Source organism: Orbicella franksi, chromosome 8 (assembly GCF_964199315.1).
Source record: "Orbicella franksi chromosome 8, jaOrbFran1.1, whole genome shotgun sequence".
NCBI classification, from domain to species: Eukaryota; Metazoa; Cnidaria; class Anthozoa; order Scleractinia; family Merulinidae; genus Orbicella; species Orbicella franksi.
In genome coordinates, this window is record NC_138152.1 from 19,115,677 (window position 1) to 19,136,378 (window position 20,702).

The following is a 20,702-nucleotide window of genomic DNA, read 5'->3' on the forward strand; positions in this document are numbered from 1 at the left end:
AATGCTATATAACAACATCAGGTGATCAACAAAAAGAAATAAGGCATTGAGTAATAAAAAGAATTTCACTCATTTCAAAGTAAATTTTTTTTCCCTGAAAAATGGATAGTCTGAGACGTTTTGTTTTCACACTGGGAGTCAGATTGTGCAAAAAGTACTACAGTGTGTGTTACCAGGCCTCTAAATACAAATACTGCTAAACAAAACAGTTCTTGACTTCAAAATATGTCATATATCAAATTCCCTAATTTCAGACTGCTTCATTGCCATTACTTCTCTCCTAATCCAACAACAATAAAAGGTAAAAGAGGCCTACCATACCCAACATTTACTATTAAAACTGTCTTCAATGAGGATGCTATCATTGATGATAACTGTGTACACACTCCCAGAGACTCTAGAGAAATACGAAGTGAGACAAGTGTAGTGTTTTACCATTTCGGATACAGTAGAGAAGTTTTTTTGAGAACCCCATGTTATGACATTGCTGCTTATGGCTAAAGTACATTTGAATATCATTAATGTAAGATGAGTAATTTGTACTAGAAGAGCACTTTGCAGTTCTGATTTAGGAATCAAGCAATTTCAATAACCAGATTCCATAAGCTCAAGTAATGCTAGGTTGAATTACAAATAAATCCAAATACAATTATTTAATCTAAATCAATCCCATGTAAAACATATTGTTCAGTTGTTATCTTACCTAGTATTGCCCACATGCCTTAAATCAACTTCCACAAAATTAAAATGAAAAGATGTTCTTAGACTTAAAATGGTGTGTGTATCATTACACCCAATGCTACTTTGTAACAACGCTACAAGCCCTAATACAAAACTTTGAGTAGCTCTAGATCAATTGGCACTATGGTACAACATTCCTGGTCAAAATTAAGATTCCTTCTCCTCATGCACGGAAAAAAAGACAAGACATTCTATTCCACTAATGTTCTAACAACAACAGCAGCTCTGAAGTATATGAAGCTGCTTAAGCTTAAAAGGTAACAAAGACTTTTTGCAAATCATTTGAAACAAATGAAGAGCAATCTTTCCATAAATGACATTGTATCAACAAACAAACTATTGAATTGTAAAATCGTATTGGTCATAGAGATCAGACAAGTGAACAGGAAGCCATACCTTACAATACTAAACATGCAAATTGTGCTGATACATCACAGCAAACATATGAAATCCAAAATTCAGACTCACAGGTTAATTGATAATCATGTTTGTGCTTTAGAAACTGAAAAAAGCTTGGTTAAAATTCTGCAGCTAAGCTAAATTATTTAAACCTCTCTGATAAATTGAATGGCTAGTTTCTTGTAAGCCATTGAAATCGTTTCCTACATCCAAGGTCTAATTCAGACAAAATTCATTAATAAATGATAGCCTTGATTTAACATTCAGCTCCCTGAGATGCATAAATTACCGCTTTGTGCTGCCAAAGTCAAGGTCCTGTTTTAAACTATAATTGAATAGAATTAAATATGCTCCAAAATAAATGACGAACAACTATTCACTTTGAAACACATACAGCTCCAAATAGCAAACAAAAACTGTCTGTTAAATCTGTTACATCTTAATGAAAACACCTGCCTACAATCAATGCAGCACTATGCCTGATTTTTCGCTACCCAAAGCAATCAACAAGTTCCAAGGCTTTCATTTCACCTCAAACACCAATAAGGAGTGTATCTAGTAAGTGCTATGGTAATTCAGTAGTTCCATAAAAAACAGTAAGCCCAGTTGTCAGTTTGCCACTTTGTTACGAGGGTACTCATTATGGAACACAACAGGTGATAAAAAGCAAGCGATTTTTACAATCATCCAGCTCCTTCCAATCAGTTGTATACTTTGTCGCTCTTTTGGATTTTAGTTCACATCAGGATTATTGTCATCCAATTTCAGAATACATATTTTCTAGTCAGTTCCAAATTGAATGTTGGCTCATGTCCACTGTACATTTGAAATACATTATGTCCAATCAACACAGACCAAAAAGAACAGAAAAAGGATTATGGATTCTTGAGCACAGATACTGTTCTGAGACTTAAAATTGCACCTAACCCCCAAAATGTTCTTTGCTAAAATGAATCCATTTGCTATTTGAAGCATTTGGCCAAAAAGAATTTTGAATTTGGTTGAATCCTCAATTTTCTATGCCCTTTCAAAGTAGCACTTGAATTGTTATGCTACCCCGTTTAAGGAGTCAGGGGCGGCGGTTGCTGATAATGTCTACCCAGGAACCAAAAACAACAGCGCCTCAGTCAGCTTTCTGTATTTGCTTGAGAAAATGGAAAACAAACTAATAGTTCCCATATAATTTGCGGCTTAAATGTCCAAGTTTTGTTTCAAAATCATTTCTTTTTCGTCACCGGAGTCAGAGTTAAGTTTTGATTTGGAAGACTCCGAGATAAACTTTGATCAAGCATGTTTGACAACTGTGAACTCCCTGCTTAGAGCTTTGCGAACAATTTGCAATATTTCAAGCAACAACGGGAAAGACTTCTTTGCGGACAAGCTGCTTGTATATTAGGAATGGAAAGCTACAATCCTGGTCAAAAATCTTGGGACACTTTGCATTTTTGCCAAATAATTATGCTCTTTCTGTCCACCTCCCCCTCCCCTCCCCACCCCCAACACAACATTGTAGCCTGCGAACAGGCTCCCAGCAAGGACGGAAAAAAATTCTGGCAAGCGTGAAACAGAAGAATTTGGAGAGCAAAGCGACCGGGGCGGGGACAGGGGAGCCTGTAGACTTTGTTTTTGATGCGCCTATCTGCCCTTGGTGATAAGCCTGTAACAAATCAGTCAATGAGGTAATTAGACCTGTCAAGAAGCTACATTTTTGGTAATTGCAAACAGTTCTAATCCAGCTAATCAAATAGCTGGGCCGGACATCATAATATAGAGTGCAAATAAGCAACATGTTCACAGAATATTTCAAACACTTTGTCCCTCCAGAGCCAATACTTAGAGAGCTTAAAACATGTTTTGCAATACTGAAATGAGCCTAAAGAAATTGTAAGTACATGAAAGAGGTGTCACACTCTGCAAAGCAACAAGCAGATAACAGCGGAAAGTCAGGAAACCATGCCTTTGACCTCTAAAAAAATTGCTATGGCACCGCCAAACGGCTCCACTCCACTAGCTTCTGCTTAAAATTCCTCCTCGTAACAGAGCATAAAGTACCCTTCAGAATCACTTGCGAAATAATGAGAGGTCGAGACCAAAACTTAAAAGAGAACGGCAAATGCACTATTGTAACGAACCATTGGAGTCGAAAGGATCCAAAGATCTGTCAAATATTGATCTCAAAGATGTCAGGGGGGGGGGGGGGTCCCCACAAATTAAATAATTACTTCTCACTTCAAAATATTATGTCACCAGTTGTCATTTTGTCAAGTGTCCCAAGGACTTTTAGCCAGGATTGTAGATATGAAGTGGAGAAGCAGGCAAACGAAAAGCAGGAAAGAAAACTTAATGACTGCTTTGAGTCAGTTGGATGGTAATTTTGTCTCCTAAATACAAGATCTGTTCTTAGCAAGAATGTATTTCATTAAGGTAAGGTTGTTCTATTAAATCCAGTTTGTGTTTTACTTTCTGGAATGCTTCATGTTTATAAGATCGACCGAAGTGTTGCAGTGTTCAAGACTTGATGGCCTCCACATGTAGGTACTCTTGTGGCATCTTCTTTGAGCGGCTCTTTGCTCTAAAATTTGATCCTTTCACAGAAGTGAGCTTCTAATTAACGTTTAGTCCATCAACTCAATGGATATTGTTTTAGCTTGGAGAGGTAAAGAAAAGGTACTGGAGCAATAAAAAAGTAGTCATAAGGTGGGGTTTGACCATAATAACATTCACAAGAGAATCCTACCTGAAGGTTGCAGGTGCCTTGTCATCCTCTCCACTTTGCTTAGGGGAGGGCTTAGGAGATTCATGTCCTTGTTCTTCCTGAAGTACATTCTTCAGTTCTTCTCCTGTTCCTTCTTCAAAGGGTGAGCCTCCTTTACTACCTTTGCTCTCTCCATTAGGCTTAGATCCCTTATCTGACAAGACATCAGATGATGGAGACGTTCCCTGCCAAAAATTAACTCTCCATCAGATTTGGGTCCCTTGTCAGACAAAGCATCAATGCAAAGTATGATTTATGCAAACTAATTTCTTACTCTAACCCAGAATGCAATGAAAAAAACACCCTTATAGAGTGCTGGTCACATGCAGGTTAAAAAAAGTGAAGCCTTGGAGCCGACTGGCTCATAGCTCCCGGAGCTTATCCTGGTTTGTGTAGCACGAAGTAGCTAGGAGTAATTCTACTCCACCTGAACAGGATGCTAGTCCATCGCAGGTCACTCCCCTGCAATTTGTTAGGTTTCCCAACAATTCGCCGGTACCCAATATACTCCTGGGTGGAGAGAAGTACTCTTAGAATAAAGAGTCTTGCCACACGCAGGTACAGTAACATCACCTAAAATTCAAATGACTTGATCTACTAACAGTTGAGTGATTCAAAGAACTCCTTCAGCCTTGAGCACAGTGTTGGTGATCACAAGCGCAGTATTTTGCGTGACAAAAATAGTTTGATTTTCTCTTATCAATGTAAGGCTCATAATTGCAAGAAAATTTGCAGATTTCTGCTACAAAGTCTGTGCACACAAACTGTTTTAACTTTTTAAATTCCCTGTTTGCTGATATGTTTTTTGGTTAAAGAATTATCAATACCACGTGTGATGTCACTTCGCTTTATGGTCCATTTTGTGCCCATTGTGCCCGTTCCTATCGTTTATGTCACTCTCATTGTTCCTTCCATCATGCCTTGTCATTCCAATTGTGCATGTCGTTCCCAATCGGTCCTTACAAGTACGAGTTCCTACAATCATTCTAACACAGTAGGTGTTAGACATCGTTCCCGACATGTAAGCATATAGATGACCACATTTTGTCCTGCCTTGCACGTCCTTCCTGGTTTGAGATGGTTGTCCCATTTGGGTGTATTAAATAAGTAAAAATCAATTAATATCTTAATCTTCTTCATTAGGAGACATTCTAAAAACAGCTACTCATATTTCTTCACGAAATGACATTTGATCCCTTTGCAGAGCTTGTTGCCTAGTGTGTGACAGAAAATCTTCCCACCTCAAACGTTTTTATCAGCCAAGAAATCTTACAATTTGTGCCATGCCATTTTGCACTTTGTCTACAAAAAAAAATTGGGTTACAGTTTTTTAATAAAAGCAGAATTTGTTACCATTGTAGTGAAGCTTATATCATTCATTCTTGTCTCTCTTCAATATCGATGGACACTGGTGTTTCTTCCTTTTTGCTGCATTATTTTCAGTGTTTCAGCCAGACAATTTTACTTGAGGTTCAAAGTGGCCCCTGAAGACCCTTTTCAGAGGCCAATTGTCAAAGAAAGGGGCCAATAAATAATGATTGGTAAACAATAGTCACCAAATGCAAATTTGTGGTTGCCAGGATCTGTGCATTACAAGAGAACAATCCACAGCATACACAGGGTTCGTACCCTTTTTCAGAAACAAATTTCCAGGACTTTTCCAGGACTCAGATTGATTTTCCAGGACTCTAAAATTCACATTAACCCTTTCACTCTCAAGATCTCAATTTTAATTCTCCTTACTGTCTGCCATACATTTCATATTTTTAAATTGAGTTTAACTGATTTCATGTGGCTAAATATGATTTAGGCAAAGTTAGACTCAAACCAATACAGTCAGCGGTTTCCCCTTTTACAGTACATGACTTGCAAGGCGGCCCTTTGGAGATTTGCAGAGCTGTTGTGTCACATTGCATTGCACGTACTGTGCTGCCAGCTGATCGTTGCGGATCATTTGCTTTGTATTTTGGCGAATCTTTGCGGATTCTCGCTCTAAGTATTGCTTGTTTTGTCGCTGCTTGACGTGATGCACACCAGCAACACGCTTAACAACCGGTCAGCGACTTACGATGCCTTGTCTCTCGTGCCAGAATCCAAGGAAATTCCTCCGCCACCGGTTTCAATGCCATTGGATTCTAGCGTGGCTTCAACAGCTCTGTCCACTATTCCTTCATCTGTGTTATCGCCAACATCTCTCGCCTTTCTGGCCGCTGTTGCAAACGCTGTCCAGCAAGTACCTTCGGCCCAGCCAGTCGCAAGCCATCCTAATTCTAGTTCTTCCATGAGTGTGGCCATTTCCAGAGGCGTTTCTGCTCCGCTGGCTAATCCTAGCCAACTTGTTGCCCAAGCTTTGTCTTTTGCTGCTTCTGGCGTTGGCTTTGCATCCTCTCCACCAGCCAAGGCGACTCCTCTTGCTTCAGGTAGGCCAAACTATTTTGTTGTCCCTACCCTTGTGTCGACCTTCTCCACTCCAATTCCATCGCTCGCTCTCTCAGCATCTTCTAGCACTGTCAATGTGGCTTTTCCCTTGAGTGCCGTTAGGGCTACACCGTTGGCTCTGTTGCCTGTTTTGCATCAACCGTTCGTGGTGGGCCCTGGGTTTTCCCCCGTTCCGGCAAAGTTAGTCAGTCAGATCGTGGCTGGGAGGTTCGTTGAACTCCACGAGTTGCTGCCCTTCAACATTGTTCTCACAGAGCCTGAGCCTCAGTTGCTGTTCGATGGGCGCCTTGTGTTAACATCCTTGCCGAAGAAACCTAAGCGGCGCATCGAAGATATTTCCACATGGTTGAAGGCTTTCTCTGTTTACTGCCTTATCATTGTGTTGTACTTCCCTCATCGCTGGAAAGATCTCCTGCAGTATCAACTCCTGATACTCCGCACATATTGCCAGTTCTCCGGTTGGGTTTGGTTGTCCTACGACCGAACGTTTAGAGAGAATGCTGCGGCAACTAACCTGACAGATTGGTCTCAACTTAACAGCACGCTGTTCAGCTTTCACTCGGCTGGCTGGTCCTCGCGCTCTCCCCGCGATTCTTTGGATGGCCAAACTGAGCCCCGCGGTGCTGCTTCTTCGCAGATCATTTGCAAATCATGGAACCGGAGTCATTGCGTAGCTTCCACAGCATCGTGCCATTTTGCTAACAAATGTGCCAGCTGTCATGGCCCACACCGCGCTGGAGTTTGCCCAGCTGAGACGCCCACCAAGCCCAGCTCGTCCTCTAAGCGTTCTCCTGACTCTCCGCCTCCCTGGTCCAGCAGCAAGTCCCGCTGTGTGTAGACTCGCCCACCCCCCTCTTGCACTGTTTCCATTATTGAGTATTTTTGCCCCCAGTTTTTTAGCCATGCCCCTTGGGGATCTAGGACTAAATGTTGTATTTGCAGCCGTTCTCGTGTTATTAAAATTGATTGTTTCTGTTTACCTTGTCTGTTCATCTGCATAACTCAGGGGTTCTGGGAGGGCTATTTAGGCCTTCTTGGGGCTGTGATTTACCAGCACTTGTATCTCCTGTTCTTTTTCCTTCCTAGTCGGACTCCCCCCAGTTTCTGCAGTCACCCCATTGCAAGCAGAGCAGTTTGCCTGGGAGTTGCGGTTTCATCCCAACCGGCAGAAGGTCAATTTTGTGTTAAATGGACTACGCCATGGGTTTCATTTGGGTTTTTCTCCCTCCCAAAAGCTCAAGTCTGCGAAGAAAAACAAGCTGTCCGCAGCTCTACATCCCTCTGTGGTCGACCAGTATTTGGCCAACGAGGTTTCCCTAGGTAGGGTGGCAGGTCCTTTCAGTGTTCCTCCCTAACCGAATCTTCATGTTAGCAGCTTTGGGGTTATTCCCAAAAGAGGCCCACCAGGGAAGTGGCGCCTCATCGTGGACCTTTCCTCCCCAGGGGGGGGGGGGGGGGGGGCTAGTGTCAACGATGGGATTGACCTGGACAAATTCACCCTTCATTACATCACAGTCGATCAGGTGATCCGCCTGGTCTCCAAACTTGGTCCGGGGGCCCACATGGCCAAATTTGATGTGGAGGCCGCCTACCACAATGTGCCCGTACACCCCTCCCACTGCATTCTTCTGGGGATGAAGTGGCGCAACCAATTCTATGTGGACCTGGTTCTCCCCTTTGGCCTTCGATCGGCTCCATTTATTTTTAACTCCATCGCAAACATGGAGTGGATCCTCCTCAATTCCTACCAGATTCCAGATCTCCTCCATTATTTGGATAACTTCATTACTGCAGGCCCTGCCCAGTCCCTCCAGCGCACAGAATTTGGCTACTGCTCTGGAGGTGTGTCAACGGCTTGGTCTACCGTTGCATCCTGGCAAGTGTGTGGGCCCCTCTACAGTGCTCGTTGTCTTGGGTATTGAGCTCGACTCTGTCAACCAAGTGGTACGTCTCCCCCAGGAGAAGTTGTTACCGCTGCAAAATCTGATCGATTCTTGGCTCCCTCGAAAATGGTGCAACAGATGTGAGCTTGAATCCCTTATTGGACACTTGCATCATGCTGCCAAGGTGGTCTGGCCGGGAAGGACATTCTTACGCCGCATGATTGACCTGTTATGCTGCTTTCGGAGGAGAGATCACCCCATTTTTCTTAACCAAGAATTTCATCTGGATCTTCTATGGTGGCACCAGTTCTTGGAGGATTGGCACGACGTTAGCTTCTGGCTCTTCCCAGGACTGCTGCCCGAGGCTGATGTGGAAGTGTCATCCGATGCTGCAGGCTCGATCGGCTATGGAGCGTACATAAGGGGCCACTGGTTTGCTGGCTCCTGGGCTCCATCCCAGCAGCCAGTCTATTGCCTACAAGGAGCTCTTCCGTATAGTTCTCGCAGCTCATGTCTGGGGACATTTTTGGGTCAAAAAACATGTCCTGTTCTGCTCTGACAACAACGCAGTAGTCCACATCTTAAATACCAGAACATCAAGAGTGCCTTGCCTAATGCGGTTGCTGTGCAGTCTGTAATTTTCCGCTGCGCGTCACAGCTTCTCCTTTTTGTCCCAGCAGGTACCTGGTGTTAACAATCAATTAGCTGATGCCTTACCTCGTTTCAATTGGTAGGAATTTCAGCACTTGGTCCCGGATGCGCAGCCTCTTCCCATGTTGATACCGCTTGAACTCCTGGCAGATTTGACATCCCGCCTTAGAACAGCAGTGCTACTCCTTCTTGACCCAAGGCCTTGCCCCCTCTACCTGTCGATCTTCTGCATCAGTCCTAGCTCAGTTTATCTCTTTCTGCACTCAACTTGGTAAGCTCCATTCCTTGGGTTCACCTTGTCCAGCTGACGAATGGACGCTGTGCCTTTTTGCTACCTTCTTGGCCAAACGAATTCAGCACTCCTCCATTAAGGTCTACTTGTCCGGGGTTAGAGCACTCCACATTGAACAGGGGTTTCCAGACCCCCTTGCCAACTATCTCCGCCTTCAGAGGGTGGTCCGCGGTATCAAGCGCTGTCAGGGCTCCTCATCTTCATTCCACTTGCCTATTACCGATGACTTGATGTTACTGATTTGGCAGTCTCTGGATCTTCATCTCCCAGATCACCTCATGTTCTGGGCTGCTTGCTCCCTTGCGTACTTTGGCTTTCTCCACACCTCAGAGTTCACAGTGCCCAGTCTGGCTAGCTTCTCTACATCGCTTCATTTAAGAGTGCAAGACATTGCGGCGGATTCCCTGTCTGCGCCTGCGTGCATGCGTGTAAAGATCAAGGGCTCAAAGACTGATCCATTTAGGAAGGGTGCCTTTATCCACATTGGCCTTGGCCGGCTCCCACTCTGCGCGGTCCATTCAGTGATGACATATCTTTCTAGTAGAGGCGACGTTCCAGGTCCTTTGTTCCTGTTCCAGAATGGGCAGCCTCTTTCGCGAGCTTTGCTCATGGACTGGCTTTGGCAGATCCTGGCCTCTGTGAACATTCCAGGCAACTTCTTTAGCCACAGTTTCCGCATCAGGGCTGCCACTGTGGTGGCACGCAATGGAGTTCCTGATCATCTAATACAAGCCTTGGGTTGCTGGTCAAGCTCTACCTATCAGCTTTACATCAGGACCCCGTCAGAGTCTTTAGCAGCCCTCTCCACTAAGCTGGAGTCTTCTCAGTGGCTATCGATCTCCAACTAGGGCTGCATCCACTTCCGCTGGCTGTGGACTACCAGATCATCGGGCTATTGTCAGGCCATTTGCCCAGCAGCACAGCAAACTTGCCCCCCAGCCACATACCCTTCGTGGTTCCTGTGCCATTTTGCTCAACACTGGCTTAGGCTTTGCTGGTCACCTGTTTCACCTCTTAATGCCTGTGTCTTGCTTCTGCTTCAGAGTGCCTTCAGCTTCTTGGACCTGCAGTATCAGGTGGACGTCTGCATGGTCAGGTGTGTGCTGCTCCTTTTTGCCCTTTGTTTGTGTGGGGCTAGGTGCTTTGTGTGTATTTGGGGATTGGAGGTTCCAGGTCACCCTGTTCTCGGGTCCCTCCATTCTCCAAGCACCTGGAGAAAGGTTTCCTTTGGGTGGTTCCACTTCCAGGGTTGCCATGGATACGTCCCCTTTCCCGTACGGCTTCTGCTCCCCGCTAACCTTTCAGGCACCAGTTCCCAAGCTCATCTATTTGTGATGAGTTTAACAGCACTTTCCAGGACCAGTAGCCCTTTTCCAGGACTTTCCAGTCCTGGAAAACATGGTTGGCCATTTGTTTCAAAATTACGACAGGGTATACGTGGCTTTTTCTGTCGTGTATACTTGTTTACATACATTATGTATGGGCTTTAAGCTCATACATACGACCATTTAGATCGCGTATATATGCATTTTTAAAGGGCCACACATTTGCGTAAATTCAAGTGCAGGGATATGCGAAATAAATGCCCAAATATATGCGTCCTACAAGGACCCATATATACGGGTGCTAAATGCGCGTATATGCGGGTCTTGTAAATTACGTTGTATATGCTAGCACGAAATGTGCCTTTTTAAGAGAATGGCTGTTCGTGTATGATAGCAATGAAAATTACTTGAACTAAAAATCGTGAATATGGCGGCAGTGGCGAAATGGCTTCTCTTGCTCTATCTGCTATTTAATGTTTGTTACTGCAGCTCCCCTAGAGACTGAACTTCTAGCAACAATTATGCGTGTTTGGAATGACTGTTCAAGATTTTATCCCCACACTAATCGTAACATGGCAGAGAACTTGATTGTTTGTCATGAAGTTACTGTGGATTCTGTTCACCGTCTAGGACAGAGGTGTCCAAGCGAATGCTGAGAGAATTCTGGCTCTCGAATTGCTGGTGAGACAAAGTCAATACTTACTACATAGATGGGAAATGTTTGCAGTTCAGTTTTGAACTTGAGTAATTGCAAACTACACAAAGCATAAGCAGTGGAAGACATTTTTATAGAGAAAAATTTATATTTGGGTTAACTTTTAATCCTGGGTTAGCGTTAACCGGCTTTCGAACAACCCGGCCCTGATGATTCGAGAAATAAGACTGACGTGGGTTTTCCAATTCTGGTATCAGTATCGTGCTGGGTCATTTGCGAAGTAGAAACATCTATGTTCAGCGTCAGTGTGCAAGGGAAAGGTTTTTTTGAACTAACCCAGCAGGGTCTGATTTGAGGTGGTTCAATACCATCACAAGGCGTCAGGAGACCTAATTCTCTCTGGCACATTGATGGACTACACTGCCTTATCAGTTGGAGGTTTATAATACATGGTGGTTTTGACAGGGCTTTAGACTTTAAGTTGTGCAACAAAAAATCCTGCTGTGACTGGGCTCGCGGCTCTGTTCTTAGCTGCTGTGCAAAGTTATGGATTGCCCTCTAGAGTGTGTTCAGATGAAGGGGATGAAAATTTAGAGGTAGGAAGAGCTATGCTATGGCACTGGGGATTTAATAGGGGAAGCAAAATCGCTGGGTTGTCTGTACACAACCAGTGAATCGAACGTCTCTGGAGAGAAGTCTTTATTGAAGTCGGTCAGTTCTACTACACTCTGTTATACCAGATGGAAGAAAATGGCGTCCTGGAATCGAGCAGCATAATTGATCTGTTCTATTTGAATTACATATTTCTTTCCAGAATTAACAACCAGTTAAACCTCCTAGCTGAGGCATGGAATAACCATGCTGCATGCACAACCAATATGGGTGAACGCTGTGATTTTACAAGATATATGTAATACTGGAAATACTAGCTGTCAGGGACACATTTGATGATAACACCCAACCAGTTGAATTATCTGGTTAAGACCCAATAGGACTTACACTAAAATCACATTCTGTTTCCTAAAATTCCCCTTGAGGTATTGATATATCATGGGCTGGACAACCCACTCTTCCATTAGAAGCTGATGGGAGTACACTGAGGTGCATAAAACTGCTCTTAATGCAAACATTTCCCATCTAAGTAGTAAATATTACATTTGCCTCACCAGCAATTCTAGAGGCCGTATCCTCTCAGCATTCGCCTTGGTACCTCTGTCCAATGAATCAACTAAAGGATTAGCCTGTGTAGCTTGACGGTTTAGCATATTTTTTAAGCAATTTGAGCACGAGCGCACAAAGCGACAAAGCCGCGAAAACAAGCAGGAACTCCCCCAGGCTCCTTTTGGCTATGCCGCATTTGGCGCTCGTTATCCGTCTTTGCCGCTTTCTTAGTGCATTCAAATTGCCTAAAAACCACCAAGCTACGCAGGCCACTAAATGATGTACAGAGTAATCCACAGCAACTTCACAACAATTAGCGTTAGGATAAAATCTTGAACAGTCATTCAAAACATGCCTAATTATTTCTAGAAGTTCATTCACTGGAGAGCTGCAGTAACAAACATTAAATAGCAGATAGAGCAAGACAAGCCATTTTACCACTGCCACCATATTGACAATTCCTAGTTAAAGTAATTTTCATTGCTATCATACATGAACAGCCATTCTCTTAAAAAGGCACATTTCGTGTTAGCATATAAAACGTAATTTACAAGACCCGCATATACGCGCATTTTAGCACGCGTATATATGGGTCCTTGTAGGACGTGTATATTTGGGCATTTATTTCGTATATCCCCGTGCTTGAATTTACACTAATGTGTGGCCCTTTACAAATGCATATATACGCGATGTAAACGGTTGTATATATATGAGCTTAAAGCCCATAGGTAACATATGTAAACTAGTATACGCAGCAGAAAAACCCGCGCATATCCTGTCGTAATTTTGAAACGAATGGCGAACCATAGGAAAATGCCACAGTAAAATTCCAGGACTTTCCAGGTTTTCCAGGACCTGTACGAACTCTGCAGACATTACATAGTCAATGATCAAGGGTTTGCAATGCATTATAGGGCGATTTCAAACACAGTCAGCCATTTGGAAGTTTTCTGATGTGAGAGAATCAATACAGCAAAACAAAAGGATGGATTGACTTCTTTTCTTAAGTTGAATGTTTTAGACGCAAAGATCTTTCAATATGGTTTTCTAGAAGGACATAATGTGACAAGATAACTGTTATTGATCATAAACACAGAGAAATGTAGTTGCCATCATGGCAACTAAACCAGAATTTTTGGTCGCCAAGGATGAAATGTTAGTTGCATTGGTGACCGTATTGGTTGCAGTTTCGAGTCCTACCCGATGGCTCTGAAAATACCATGCCTGTGTTAAGCCTAGAGCCTCAAAAAAGGAAAAGACTAAATTGGCCCTTTCTTCCATCTCTGATTGCAACACAGGATTCCCGCAATGGCGTGGTCTAGCAGAAACACTGTTTTGGGCTTTCATCGCATCTCATGGACCAACATTCTTGTAATGACATAAATTTGTATTTGGCAGGCATGGTGTGAGCAAGAAAAAAAAGAACGTCTGATTGCAGGTTAAGTGGAGTGTGATTAAAAAGACGTGATGGCACGATGCAAACGTTGGAGCTGCTACATAGAGCTACAGAGGGCACGATACAGGGAACAATAGGAACCATTATGAAGGCATGAAAATGGGCACAAATAGGAACAATCTGTGGGCACAATTGGAATGATTTTTGCAGCACTGCCTTTGAGGGAACAATGGGTATGATTACCACAATTGTTATGCCAGAAGTGAAGATTTTCGAGCATATTTTGAAATACTTTTAGCTCTAGTTACTACTCGCTTGTTAGCTTAATTGTTTTCTAACAAACAAAATAAAAATTAAATTATCGTCTCAGCAAACATTTTGAGGGAGATTGCAAGATTTTTCTGTTTTTCTAAACAGTAGATTAGAATCAAAGACAACCTTTCGGGTCAAAACGTGCGCAAGACCATCCCTCAATTTCTGCTTTAAGAAACCTCACTTTCCTAAACTGTTTTGTCAAATGCACAAACAACTTGTCACTGAACACTCACATTTCAATTTAAGCAACTGCAAAGAAGGCATGAAAGAAACAAAAATCAGGAGCTCCAACCCATAGATTCAACCCACAAAACCTTTGATGTTAACCTTGGGTTGTATTATCCACTCAGTCACACTACTATAATAGATCATTTTCCTTTTCATTGATCCTTGTTATTTATCTGGGATTAATAATCCAGCATTTCTTACTCAGATACTCCAACTTCAATGATCAATTATCAAAATAGCAATGTCAAACAAAGTAACATTAAACTTACAAATCCAGCTTTAATTATTTGTGCATCTAGCTCCTGGCCACCAGGAGATGAAGCTAAGACATATTCCACCATGCTGAGTCCTACTCCATCAGCTGATCTGGGCGACAGTACACTCTGAGACTCTGCAGTACTATTAAAGTCTGACCCTTTGGCTGGACGCTGTACCATGATTGGCTGCGACACAGCATGCTCGGACTGTGCCATATGAGGTACTGATGGGCCCCAGGCTGTCTCCCTCCACTGCTCCCCAAAGAAAATGCCAGATGTCATACCCCCTTGATTCTCCTCGCCAGAGTCTTGAACATCCCATAGTTTCTTTGCAGTAGAAGCAATCTGTAATGGTCAGAGCAATTTATGAACAAGATTCTTTAAATTTTAGGAAACAAAAGATTTGGTGAATGTTACGACACATCGCATTAAAGTAGTAACAACACGTGTTCATTCAATGTGGATTAAAGCCATGTCATAAAATGTATGCAATACTGTCAAGTCACAGAATGCCACAAATGTCCTCTTTAGATCCAAAAAATATGTTGAATTTGAACCCCTCATGCAAGTTAGTTGATACTGACACTGGAGATTTTGCTTAATGTAAATTGACAAAGAAAAATTAAAAAACAAAGTCTGATAGACGACTTTATTGGTCTTTGAAAGAAAAAAATTTGATTTCTTGTGTGCAGAGATGTATGTAATTCTTGCAGGTGTTTAGTATTGCTCAAAGTGGTTGCTTGATCGAAAATCCTAAAATCATAAACTTACCTCCTCTATTGGTGTATCAGCTTTCTTTTCATTGTTATTCAGAGACAAGCTCTGGAACTTGTCGTCCAGTTCTCCATCCTTAGAATTTGTCTAAGGGACAGAAAGATTGCTGTTAATTAGTTTCAATACCTTTGTTTATGAAATCTACCAGTATTTTTCAAAATCTACCACCTCACTCCAGACCAGAAATAAAGTTAGAAATCCAAATATAATTAACAATGCCTACAGTGTCCCTCAAAGTTAATAAAAGCAAAATTCATGATTAACGCTAGTTATTGACATGTCTTAAAATCCTACACATTTAAGTGCATTAGAATATGCTGACTCCATACCAGAGGATGCACAGGTTGTTAGAAATTTGTTGAACAATGAGAATTGAATACCTTGAGAAATGTTTACAGTTGCACCCATTGTCAGATGACAACATGTTCAGTTCACTTATTTGAAGTATCGGAATGAATGAGTTGCCAGTAATCGGATACCCGTGTTTGCGCAAGGAACTCTGGGATCGTCAGGGGGCAAACATTGCAAGTCGCTAGAAGGAAATGTATGGCGAAAAGTTGTTTCAACGCCCAAAAAAACATTGTTTTGGGGAGAGATCAACGCTTTTTCGCCGTTGTTTTATCGCGAATGGATTTTGGCAATGTTGATAGATGGAAAATGTCAGTTTTTGTTTGAATAACCATGAAATAAGTGATAAAATTTACCGATAAACTCCCTTTTGCTTGCGTGAGGTTTATTGTGAAATACATTGAAGAGAATATTGAGAACTTCAATACACACCTGATCTTGAGAGGCTACCCGGAGCAAATGGTAGAAAAGACCCTCCGAGAAGTTAAATATAAAGACAGAAAAGAAGCTCTAAACCAGAAATTGAAAATTGCAGAAGGAACTACTACCCTTTGTGGCAATTTCACTCAACCATCAATACCAAACTTTGGAAAGCATCATCATGCACAAATGGCACTTCTTAATACAAATACTCAGAGATATATTCAAGGAGCCACCCTTGATCTGTTTTAGAAAAGGAAAATCACTGAAATACGTGCTTGTAAATGCAAAAAAAAAGGCTTTAACCCATTGACGCCTGAATGAAATTGCCTGCGACCCACCCCTAATTCCCTGGCAGTTTTTTAGAATATTTCAGAGCGAGCGAAAGCACAAAAATAAACCATATGCGCAGTAACCACAGACACAAGATCAGGTTTCAAGACATCGTTTATTTAAAGTTGAATAATTGAAGGGTCAAAATATTAAAAAATATTAACAAAAAGAACTCAACCTGATGTGTAAAACTGATAAGTGAACAAGAAATTATATTATTTCTTTTTCCGCGCGACAAAATGTCCCACAGACGCTGAGAAAATTGACTTTGCAAAAATGAGTAATTATTGCCTTTGGAGGACAAAAACGAAACCAAATTCAACAGAATTTCATTCTTGTACTATAACGGCTAACATTTGAGAAAACAACGAAAAATAAAAGCGAAGAACTCATTTAAAACTCAATCTGAAAACAAGAAATCGAGTAATTTTTTTGCCGCACGACGAAAATATCACAACGCTGCGGAAGAAAGATGAAAGTCGTAAATCAAAAAGACGACAAAAACAAGCGAATTATCTTGAGATCAGTCGAATTTCAACTGTGTTAATCAGTAGCCATTTAGTTCTTTTCTCAGCGGTTCTGTAACAGCTGAATAAGACTCCAAAAAATATTTCAACGAAGCGAATAAACTAAATAAACAAAGTGCCTGGAGGTCACCGTAAATTAAATATGCGGAAATCAAGCGTGCAAATTACTGTTCACTTTTAAACCTAAAGTTCCCAAATACAAGGAACTAAATGAAAGAAATACGAAAGGAAGTTCAATAACAATAAATTTTCATTCAAGCTGAGGCGAGGAAACCTATTTAAAAGCAAAAAATTGTTCAAAATTTCGCAGACGTGCTTCGCTGCATGAACCGCATGTGCAAATTATTCTTCACACTAACGCGAAAGGTTGAGTTTTGGCCAACCGCTTTTGCAGTCATTTTAACGCCCGTGGCTTTACAAATCGTTTCGAAAGTTGAATTCAACTTCAAAGTAATAATGTACATTACCATTTTTGTTTCTTAAGTCCGAAAAGCTGCTTTCAATCTGCGATCTGTCGTCAAAACTTACTTGAAAGCGCTCCGATCTTCATGTTTTCGCAGCGGTTGTAGGAAGAAAAACTTCTTCACCAGAAAGTTTTGAGGACTCTGTACTCCTTGATCCTCCATTCTGAGGCCACCTAAACATTGATTTGTATTTTTCTTTTCTATTTTAAAGCCCAAATCAGTAATTTATCCGTGTCAGGAATGAAAACAAGACCTTGGAAGTTTTTAGATTTGGCCTGCAACGCGCCATGATTACCTGCACTTTTCAAGCGCGCGATTTTCAGAAGAAAAACCGTCTTTCTACGACCCCTAAAGTCCTCTGAAAATATGCTCAGAAAGCCCATTCTGATTGGTTTATTTGTCCTTAAGAACAATAGAACAATAGGAGAACCAAAAAGTCTTCAGGGAGGGTAGGAAAGGCAATTGTCCCCACGTGCTTTTTTTCGGGCGGTTACGGGCGGCACAGGGAAATGGAGGAGTTTTTCGCACGGGCGGTTACGGGCGGCACAGGCGTCAATGGGTTAAGCAACACAGTAGCCACACAGCAGTACAATGATCACCACCGGGCTTATTTCCAGTATTATTTGTATGACTGAGCTTTCAAATAAGCCAAAAGTAGCCTGTACACAACTTAAAAGGCCTTACTGGGTTATTTCCTCTCAATTTATACCTAATTAATTTTGTAATATTTTCAGACCACTACGGGATGTAAATTTCACAATAATAAAACCTCACACAAGCAACAGAGTTTATCAGTAGATTTTGTCACATATTTCACGGTTATTCAAACAAAAACTTACATATTCCACATATCAACATTGCCCAAATCCATTCGCGATAAAAATGATGGCAAAAAAGCATCGATCTCTCTCAAAAATCGTTTTCTTGTACCTCAAAACAACGTTTCGCCATACATTTCCTTGAAGCCCTGATTTTTTCAGGCTTCTTTCCAATTGCTGAAATTGGAAAAATTTATTGCGATGATCATTCTTCACTTTCATCTATGACCGCACTTCAAATGTGAATTATTTCATACATACTTCACATCATTCCAATATTTCTGACCTTTTCTACAGACTAAAATGTGTCAACTTTGGGATCAATCATACAAGACCCCCATCTTCAGTACAGTCACGTCACCACAAATTCAGGCAAAAATATGTTAGCATTTAAACTGTAAATATGTGAGTAAATCAAGGAAAAGTGAATCAAAACAATCATACAGCAAACTCCTTTTCTACGATAACTGCAGAAATTAATGCGTGCTCATTGGCTCTTGTCCGTAGCAAGTGCGCAGAGAAAGTTACTTGCCCGACAGGAAAATGCACTTGTCCCGTACAAGTGGACAGGTGTTTTTTCAAGCTCTGTTTAGATACACTGGATAACACTTTCCAACAGCTAGTTGCTACTTGGTATAATCTGTGCCATCTGCAACTGTGCTTTACTCTGTAAATGCAAATTAAAATTCACACTATTTCTTTGTTTCCCTCCCCCCCCCCCCCAGGAAATGGCGGTAAATAGCACATACTTAAGGTCATTCCACTGAAATAGAACCTACACTGAGATTTTTGTGAAACTTTGCCTATTGATTGTTTATATTATAGGAACTTAAATTTTGAAATAAAAATGAAGGGTCCCCATGTTCGTTTAGGAGCAAAAGCACCTTGTTTATACCCATATAAATCCTTATAATAGCACCATGATCGTAGTTAGGATTGCTTGCTAAATTCATGTTTCTGACGATTGCTTTTTGCTCTACACTGAGAATCGGTCCATATTTATTTTACACAGAGAAATTTATTACTCAATTCAAAACAACAGAAAAAAACGATAGGTCACCATAGTCGTTTGCGAGAAAATGACGATTTACCTCTATGGCGAGGTCCAGCTGTAAACAAAAAGCCACCATTTTTTAATGCGCGCATGCTAATCACGCGTGAAATTATGCACATTAGGGATGCGCAATGCAATACTGGGGAATGACCTTAACTCGTGCTTTTTGGCACATATATTTCACAACTAGCTCAGCATGTTTGTGTGATGGGTCGGTCGATTGATAGAAGATATCATTGCTGTTACTGCCTGTTCTTAGCCGCTTTTCTTCTAGTACAGCTTTTCTGTTCACAGAGTACGAGTCACTTTACCTAACATGCTTAGCGAGTGGAGTTGCTCATGAATTTCAATACATCTCTCTAGTGCTCTTGCTACTCCTTCACATACTTTATAACAAAGAATGGTCAAAGCTTCCCTATGCAATGGGTTGCCGGTAACAGCTCTTATTCTTTTCTCTAGTTATCAAGATAAGGAACATTGTCAGTTTTAGATCCAACAAATATACAACCAATTCGTCCCTTTCTTTAACCCATTGATGCCTGTGCCGCCCGTAACTGCCCGTGCGAAAAACTCCTCCATTTCCCTGTGCCGCCCGCAACTGCCCGAAAAATAGCACGTGGGGACAATTACCTTTCCTACCCTCCCTGAAGACTTTTTGGTTCTCCTATTGTTCTATTGTTCTTGAGGACAAATAAACCAATCAGAATGGGCTTTCTGAGCATATTTTTAGAGGACTTTAGGGGTCCTAGAAAGACGGTTTTTCTTCTAAAAATGGCGCGCTCGCAAAGTGCAGGTAATCATGGTGCGTTGCGGGCGAAATCTATAAACTTCTTCTTGTTTTCATTCCTGACATGGATAAATGACTGATTTGGGCTTTAAAATAGAAAGGAAAATTACAAATCAATGTTTAGGTGGCCTCAGAATGGAGGATCAAGGAGTACAGAGTCCTCAAAACTTTCTGGTTAAGAAGTTTTTCTTCCTACAACCACTGTGAAAACATGAAGATTGGAGTGCTTTCAAGTAAGTTTTGATGACAGATCGCAGATTGAAAGCAGCTTTTCGGACTTAAGAAACAAAGATGGTAATGTACATTATTACTTTGAAGTTGAATTCAACTTTTGAAATGATTCGTAAAGCCACGGGCGTTAAAATGACTGCAAAAGTGGTTGGCCAAAACTCAACCTTTCACATTAGCGTGAAGAATAATTTGCACATGCGGTTGATGCAGCGAAGCACGTCTGTGAAATTTTGAACAATTTTTTGCTTTTAAATAGGTTTCTTCACCTCAGTTTGAATGAAAATTTATTGTTATTGAACTTCCTTTCATATTTCTTTCATTTAGTTCCCTGTATTTGGGAATTTTAGGTTTTAAAAGTGAACAGTAATTTGCACGCTTGATTTCTGCATATTTAATTTACGGCGACCTCCAGGCACTTTATTTAGTTTATTCACTTCATTGAAATATTT

At 41.5% G+C, this 20,702-nt stretch overlaps 2 protein-coding genes and 1 pseudogene across 2 annotated transcripts in view; 2 read left to right on the plus strand and 1 right to left on the minus strand.

Moving 5' to 3' along the window:
* LOC145495187 (pumilio homolog 2-like) overlaps positions 1 to 20,702 on the minus strand; it is a 34,858-nt gene that overhangs the window by 9,619 nt on the left and 4,537 nt on the right. The window contains exons 3-5 of the mRNA XM_081474768.1: positions 15,269 to 15,358; positions 14,510 to 14,842; positions 3,878 to 4,080 (exon numbers count right to left, since the gene is read on the minus strand). Of these exons, the coding sequence (XP_081330894.1) occupies positions 3,878 to 4,080; positions 14,510 to 14,842; positions 15,269 to 15,358 (626 nt within the window). The remainder of the gene's footprint in view (positions 1 to 3,877; positions 4,081 to 14,509; positions 14,843 to 15,268; positions 15,359 to 20,702) is intronic.
* Positions 4,101 to 7,180, plus strand: LOC145495208 (uncharacterized). The gene has a single exon (XM_081474793.1). The coding sequence runs from the start codon at positions 5,922 to 5,924 to the stop codon at positions 7,170 to 7,172; it is 1,251 nt and encodes a 416-aa protein (XP_081330919.1). The 5' UTR covers positions 4,101 to 5,921; the 3' UTR covers positions 7,173 to 7,180.
* On the plus strand, positions 7,897 to 14,488 carry LOC145495250 (uncharacterized; annotated as a pseudogene).